This window comes from Panthera onca, chromosome A3, assembly GCF_046562875.1.
Source record: "Panthera onca isolate mPanOnc1 chromosome A3, mPanOnc1 haplotype 2, whole genome shotgun sequence".
In the NCBI taxonomy this organism is placed as follows: Eukaryota; Metazoa; Chordata; class Mammalia; order Carnivora; family Felidae; genus Panthera; species Panthera onca.
The window spans coordinates 124,968,179-124,976,329 of NC_138341.1; the positions used below are offsets into that span (position 1 = coordinate 124,968,179).

Genomic DNA, 8,151 nt, shown 5'->3' on the forward strand with positions numbered 1-8,151 from the left:
AATTGACATATAACATTATGTTAGTTTCAGGTATACAGAGTAATGATTCAAAATTGGTGTAGTGAAATGATCATCACAATAAATCTAGCTAACAGTCGTCACCACACTACTACACATGTGGTTTCCTTGTGATGAGAGCTTTTAAGATCTAGTCTCTTAGGAACTTTTCAATACTGCTACACGGTATTGTTAACCACGGTCACCATGCTGCACAGTACATCCCCAGGACTTACTCATTTCATAACTGGAAGCTTGTGCCTTTTGAACACATTTTGTTCACACCCTACCTTCCACCTCTGACAACCACCGAATTGTTCTTCGCACGCGTGAGTTTGGGCTGTCTTTGTTTTCTACTCACATAGAAGTGAGATCATACAGCGTTTGCATTTTGAAAGGGATCCAATCTCCAAAGAAAAAAATGGCTGCTCGTGGAAATGTAAGCATCACTTAGGAATTCTTTTTGGATAGGAATCCTTTTTGGATAGTTGGCCTCAGGGTAAAGGGTGAGGGTTGAGTGTCTTGGGCTAAAACTATCCCACCCAGGAAATGCTGAAAGACGACGCAGTTTGTGGAGATCTTCCCACAGCCACTAGGATGAACAAGTAGAGAAGAGGAGGCGGGTGAGAAAGGAAAGGCTGAGGGACTCCCCCTAAGGGAGTAGGTCGTGGAGCCTATCGACAGGAAGAAATAAGTTGAAGGACAAGGTAGAGTAATTGACCCTCAACCTCATAGGATGAGAAAAGGTCCCTGGAGCAGACTTCACCTCCTCCCTCCAGAAAACCAGAACAAATTCCCCCACACTGTCTGTTCTTTAAGAGTAGACATAGTTCATTTGAATGGCTGTTTTGGGGTTCCTGTACGTCTACTCCTGGCTATGCCTCCAATCCACGTGGAGTCAGCGGATCTGCTTGCATAAGCACGAGAGTCCCGCTGACTCCTGGACCAAAAGGTTTTTCTTCTAAGAGTCCAGTTCCAGGGCTGGGTCTTAATACCCAGTATAAACTAAGAGGTAAGAGACTTCTTTTGGTCCTTTTTGTGCGGGGCTTGCTATGTGTGGTTGGGAGGGGAGAATGGAGAGAAGACCAGTGTTACATTGAGCACTTGCTGTGTGCCAGGTAGTATGAAGGTGCTTATAGATGCCATTTTATCTCATCCTCACAGCGGAGGTGCCAAGAAATAATGAGTAAACAAAGTCTATAAAGGTCATAGGATAGTCCCAGTATTACAAAGCTGGCAAATATTGGAATCAGGATTCCACTCCTCATCTGCTTTAGCACAAGCACAAAACCTAAGGACATTCGTCTGCTACTCAATTTTTTATAGCCAATAGAGGGCTGATTCCCCACAACATCTCCTGATTTATGCCGTGGTGCCTTTCAAAGTTTGAGGAGATTGACAGTCAACCTCTGTTCAGTTCAACATGATGCAAACGTGTTTAATTACAAATCTCATTCTCCTTCTCTCTGTTTGTGTCTCCAAGTATGTGTGTGTCTATACAGGTAAACATGTATATATGTGTGCATTGATTTATTTATACTTGAAATAACTTAACTCTTACACCCATAAATTCTACCTCTCTTATATTAGTCTAAAAACTAAAAGGTTTATGGTTGAAAATGCCCAACATAATATTGTCTAGATAATCAGTAATTAGAACAAGGCAAATGCTTGACAATAGATAAGTTTTTAAAATTTTTCAATGTTTATTTATTTTTGAGAGAAAGACACAGAGCAGGAACAAGGAAGGGGCAGAGAGAGGGAGACACAGAATCCAAAGCAGGATCCAGGCTTTGAGCTGTCAGCGCAGAGCCTGACCTGGGGCTCGAACCCACAAAACTGTAAGTTCATGACCTACACTGAAGTCGGACACTTAACCAACTGAGCCACTCAGGCACCCTGACAATAGATATTTATTTTAAGTTAGACGTGTGTAATTATGGAAAACCACACTGGGGAATATTTTCCTGATTAGATGAGGGCGGGACCAGATGGGTAACAAAAGGTCAGTTGTTCTAAATGTGAGAAAACGATAGATACTTTATGTTAAATATGCAAAAAATAGAATGGTAATGCAAACAGGCACAGGTTAATTCTCTGCAGTTAGATTATGACAATTCTTAAAAATTATACCTTCTTCCCTCTTTCTGTGAATCATCTTATCATTAGAAAGTAGGAAATATTGTTTGCAAAGGAGAGAGTAAATCATGTAAGAGGAGGAGTCATCTGAAGAGTCTAAGCCCCAGAGAACAGGCCATGGTAAGGGCAGGCAAAGAGGAGGAGGGTAAAGCCTCCTTGTTTGGCCAGTGGAAGCAGGGAGGAGCCCAGGACAAGCGCCCAGAGACTCCCAAACTGAGAGCTCTCCACTCCGGCCTGAGTCATGCCAACCCAGGCTCTCCCGCCCATCCTGCTCCTCTCTGTGTTGCTGCTGCTGCTACAGGCCCAGGGAGGGCACCGTACACTGAACAGGATGCAGAGTAGGTGATGGACTAAGGGGGTGGGGAGGGAAGGGGGCCAGGAGGGGCTGTGTCCCGTCTGGGGAGGACCTGGAAATTGGAACCTTAAATCACACCCTACTCTGACCACAGCACTATGAAGATTCTGGGTCTTTCCAAACGATAGCCCTCTGGCCCCTTTACCCAGCACCGGGAACACTGATGGGGGTGGAGGGGGAAACTTTGTCTTTCGATTCTCCATTCGAAGTACCCAGACACAAATGGTACACAGAGCAGTGTACCCCCATCAGGGCTGAGAATCGCTTGGGGACACCGAACCACTATTCTTGGATTTCTGCCCATATGTGACCTGCAAGCATCCAGAGATATTGATGGGGGTGGGTACAGAATGAAAGGGCCCTGGGAAAATAAGCTTTGGGGTGTCCAGGGTCAAGTCGAAGTTCTCATCAGAGGGACCAGGATGATGGCAGCGGAAGGGAAACAGTGCAAGTGGTATTTTCTGGGAAGGGGCAGGGGTCCTGGACACAGTGACAGGCACAGGAGAGAGGGGGGAAGGTGACAGGTCATCTTCCTCTCTGGACCCTGCAAATCCTGGGGAGTGAGTGGCTCTGCGGGATGTCTCAGACTTTGCTGAGTTTCTTATAGTGTAGACTCTGTGGGGGTGACTTCACCAAGACCATGACTAACTTGGGAGACAGGTTCCTGGCTGCAGAGAAAGGAGAGGGCCCAGGAAGGCCAGACATTGAGATCTGTTGGCTAGACTGGAGGGATATAGGATTTAAGATACTACCAATCACCAGGATTGGGTGTAAAGGGCAGAAAGTGAGTGCCTTGAAAAGTCCAAGAGCTTCATAAACGGGACCTGGGTACTGGGGTCTTTGGGGAGGCTTTAAGCTTGAGACACATGATCTCTAGGGGTCTGGTTCCACTGACTCTGCTCCTGCTCTGTTTCAGAAATAGAGCAGTTCAATGAAGTCAAGGTTTGTGAAAAGCACACCAACATATATATGTGCAGACGTCCATGTGAATATCACCAAGATTGTCAAGCAAATAACATATGCTGTTCAACCTTCTGTGGGAATATCTGCATGACACTCTAGGGAGTGGGTGAGGGGGATGGGCTGTGCACCCTGCTCCCCTAACCCTCTAGGCGGACCAACACCAGGCCCGCAGATCCCTGGCACCAGGATGTCAAGAGGAATGCACCCTCCCTCCTGTCTGAACCGCTTGTTCCTGTCAAATAAACCAGCACAAATGTTCACAGACCTGCCTGTTTTACTCCCTGTGCCTGTAAGCATTGAGGACCCAGTGCAGACCCTTTCTCTGAGTCCGGGACTCTGATCTCTCTCCCCTTGTCATGCTTCTCTATTTTCTCTCCCATCGGCCCCTGCTCCCCTGCAGGCCCCTGAGGCCCAGCCTCATTGTTGATCTGCTCACTGACACAGTCCTGCCAGGGAGAAACTGCTCATTTATGGTATCTCCCAGTGCTAACCAGAACACTCCTCAGCCTGGAGTCAGAAGGGCCGAGTTAAAAATGAGGTAGATGGGGCTACACTCTGAGGCACAGAGTAGGAGACCCCAAGGGGGCCGCCTCTTAAATTTAATCTACCTCCATTCTGTTCTCCCCATTCTGCTCCCTTAGGGGGAGTCCCTCAGCCTTTCCTTTCTCACCCGCCTCCTCTTCTCTACTTGTTCATCCTAGTGGCTGTGGGAAGATCTCCACAAACTGTGTCCTCTTTCAACATTTCCTGGGTGGGATAGTTTTAGCCCAAGACACTCAACCCCTACCCTTTACCCTGAGGCCAACTATCCAAAAAGGATTCCTATCCAAAAAGAATTCCTAAGTGATGCTTACATTTCCACGAGCAGCCATTTTTTTCTTTGGAGATTGGATCCCTTTCAAAATGCAAACGCTGTATGATCTCACTTCTATGTGAGTAGGCTATAGGGACATGGAGAAAGAGGGAAGTCATGGGATGCCAGAATGGCTTCCTGTGAAAAGACACAGAATTCAAGAAAAGGATTTTCTTAAAATACATAGAAATATTTTGTTTGTGACTTTGAGCTCAGGTTCCAGATTTTGGGTTTGTTATGCTTGAGAAGATGCCTATATAGTCTAAGAAGAGTGCTGCCTGGCTCTCTGTTGGGGTTTCACTTGCCCTGACTGAGGACTCATGTTCTCCCCTTGACCTCCCCACCCTGAGAAGGCTCGAGTCCTTGACAAATAAACTGATAACCAACCTGAGGACTCTGCCTTGTTTTATACTCCACTCCTGTGGTTCAATTTCTCTCTTTACAACGATCAACAGTTGTCCCCTCCCACCATGGGTACTAACATATGTAAGTAGACTCATGACTCTAGCAAAATGCAGAGATTTTTTTAAAATATCAGTAAACACAGCAAAGGTTTATTCTCATTCACAATAAATTTCACTGAATGTCGTAGGTGAACAACCCCCATGCCATGCCTGATTCAAGCTCCCTGCATCCATCTATCTGTAATTCCCTCTGTTCCATCTCTGTTACATGCCTGGACTTCCACAAAACTCTGTCATCTGCGGTGATTGTCTATGAGGGTTCTCTGATGGCTGCTGGATTGTGGCTGAGGGAGAAAACAGTCAGTTCACAGGCCACTTCAGAGTCTCTGATCTCAGAGACTGAGATCTCTAGGTCTATGACCCACACATGGGGGAGACTCCTTCTGGGTTCATTGGTGTATGGAGTTGGATCCCGCAGCTTCCACAGAGGTACTTCTGTCTGTGGGTGGATGCCAAATTGTTGTAGGGGGACGATTCAAGCAGGGGTGTCTTATTCAGCCATCTTGCTGATGCTACTCCCTAAAAATACCTTAATGGAATTGAGGGATAGAAAGTTAGTGTATCTCCAAAAATTGCAAGTTAAGTATGCTTTAAAAATGAAATGGGCTGGTATCATTTAGGAGTTAATTCTTGAGAAACACAGGAAAAGTAGGGGAAATTCAGGCTTACTAAAAGTTCTTCCACTTCAAATTTTGTGATCAATTTTTAAAAGTCTTTGTTGTATGGAAGCCAATTTGACTGTAAATATTATTAAATAAATAAATAGTCTTGGGTGATTTTTAAATTTTACTTTACTTACATTTTGATATTCTTTAATGGCTCTTAAAATGTAGCAAAATACTTTTACAATAAATATATATATATATATATTTCTTATTGGATATCATTTCTAAAGCTATCTTTCATGAAAAGCAAATGACACTATTACCTATCTAGCTAATGGATATCTAATCGTATCTTATTATTTTTCTTGTACTTTTCTGTTTTTCAAATTTCTAAAATAAGAAATGATAAACTTATGAAGAATTCATTTCTGCAATGAGAGGAGGAGAAAGCATAAGGAGAAGGCAAGTAGCTCAGGAGACACCTGCCCAGCCAAGGAGTGGTGCGTGGAGGAGAGGAGGCAGAACCAGAGGGGGCAGTGAGAGACCAGTCACGTGATTTCCACACCCCAAAGCCCTTCGCTACCCCCAGCAGGACCTGGTGAAATCCTGGGTCTCCTGCCAGGCTCACACTCAGACATCCCGAGTTCACATCATGAAGGGGTTGTTTCTCCAGCTGCTGATACTCTACGGCCTGGTGATCTCGCCAGTGGCAGGAAGTCTTAAAGACAAAACTAAGACTACAACTAAGCCTCCAAAAGACAGTAGGTATTCTGGTTGAGCTTCAAAATGAAGAAGGGGTTGAAAGCAGAAGAAACAGGGACTGACTGACATATATGAAAGCATTGGTTCCTTTTATAAGCCGGGATGCTGAGGAAAGTTGAATGTGCACTTCTCAAGTTTGAGGGTCTCTACTGTTTCATGTAATGATGTTTTTATGTGTGTTGCCGGGACTGTGGTGGCTACATGGTGTTTTGTTGAGGAGGACCTTAGCGGTGGAAAGCTCCACAGGGTATAAAGCATGTATGGAGGGTGCCAAGATTGAGCCACCACGAGTTTGTGTCCTCCAGTTGGGAGTTCCAAGGGCGAGTACCACATTGGGAAAAGGGTACTAAGTATTTCTTGAAATATGTCCTTTGCTTGGGGAATTGGATATTTTGGAACACTGGGCATGGGGAGGATTAAGAGAAGTTTGGAGTCCTTGGGTAAAAGACTTGAAATCAGCACAATTGAGGAGAGAGTTGTGGTTTCATATCTGGTAGCAAAAGTTTCTGAGGAACAGCTAGGTTTGGAGGGCTGTCTCACCCAGACACAAAGAGTACAAGACAGTTCTCTTTTCTCTGTAATCCATTCTCCCAACCCTGTAAAATGAGAGCAGGTGGCAAGAGGATCTCTTGGGTCTCTTTGTTCTGAGAATTGGGTTTCAGGACTCAGGTCCTGTGATGTTAAATTCCATGGAGGTGCGCTCACAACTGCTGGGTTTGTTAGGGGGTGGGAGATGGATTTTGACTCTAGGGATGGAAAAGGCTACCAGATCGCTGTACAGGTAGAAGAGGAAGAGAAACCAATGGAATGGGTCCTGGGGCCTTACAGGGGCTGATAATAGTGAGAAAAAGTCTTCTTCTTGGAGTCATTGCTAATGTGTTCCTTCTCAGTTAAACCAACACTGAAACTATCAATATGCATGGAAGTTCCCACCTACTCTGGTTGCCAACGAAATTGTGAATATTACTCAGAGTGTGGTTTCCGCTATGAATGCTGCTATTCCGGTTATGGAAAAATCTACATGAAAATTCCAAACACTGATAGGATCTAACAAGCACCCCTCTCTCGCCATTCAGTTGTCAAAAACTATGCACCCCCTAACTGAAGGGATGGACAGAAGGAGAATATGCCTCCCTCGTCCTGTTAACCAGTCCACCTGGGGACCCCCACTTTTTTATCACACCCCAAACCCCAGTTCTTTTCTTGCAGACTTACCTAATTTAGCCAAACCTCAGAAGGTCTGACATTTATGTGTCTTTGCTCACTGGACTTAAAACATCGGAGAGAAGCCTTGTGTGGGCATCTCCTAAGTCACAGAAAATATTCTTGCCCCCAGGGTTTGGGAAGATGTTACACTTAGAGAATGTATTTCGCCAGACTGTGTGACCACTGACTACCCTCCCCTTCTCTCTTCCAGAGATCAGCACTGCGAACTATGCACCCAACCCTTGGCCGGAAGTTACTATATATCCCATAACCATCCCTGAAAGCCAGGAACAGACACCAGAGGGCCATCAGAATAATACTGCCTGATGTCCAGTGGGACCTTCTTCTTGTTGCAACTGGAAAGCAGGGAGAGGGTGGAGGAGGGTGGGTCCCAGGACAATGTCTCTCCTACTTGACAGCACTCTTCCCTGAACCATTATATCATCAGCCTCAATTCCTTGACAAATAAACTATGGCAGTAACCCAGAACCTCTGTCTCTTGCTCTTTCGTCCAAGGACAATTCACTACCTCCACCTTTAACCTAAGTCCCCACTCCCTGCCTCCCAGGCATTTCCCACCTTCACAATTTTCAGAAGCTTGTTCTCCTTAGCCAAGACGACTGAACTCTCTTGGTTCATTGATTAACATCCCTGCGGAAAACTGCTTATGTGTGGGATGTTCTTTTGGCTACAGGAAACACTGTCTCTCTGGGTTCCCCATACCTTGGTGCAGCCTTTCTTTCCTTATTTCAGGCCAGTGCTTCTAGAAGGGTCCTACAAGTGGCCTCCCTTTTAACTAATCCAAGG

General features: G+C 45.4%; 1 protein-coding gene and 1 long non-coding RNA gene across 2 annotated transcripts in view; both read left to right on the forward strand.

Annotated features, from left to right (window-relative positions):
• Positions 1 to 7,833, forward strand: part of LOC132669427 (uncharacterized) — a 77,055-nt gene extending 69,222 nt beyond the window's left edge. Inside the window, exon 2 of the long non-coding RNA XR_009606104.3 lies at positions 7,556 to 7,833. This is a non-coding gene — a long non-coding RNA (uncharacterized LOC132669427). The remainder of the gene's footprint in view (positions 1 to 7,555) is intronic.
• Positions 2,378 to 3,553, forward strand: WFDC10A (WAP four-disulfide core domain 10A). Its single transcript, XM_081795120.1, has 2 exons — positions 2,378 to 2,474; positions 3,408 to 3,553. Exons 1-2 carry the CDS (start codon positions 2,378 to 2,380, stop codon positions 3,551 to 3,553), a joined length of 243 nt encoding a protein of 80 aa, XP_081651246.1.
• Positions 7,834 to 8,151: the final 318 nt, after the last annotated feature.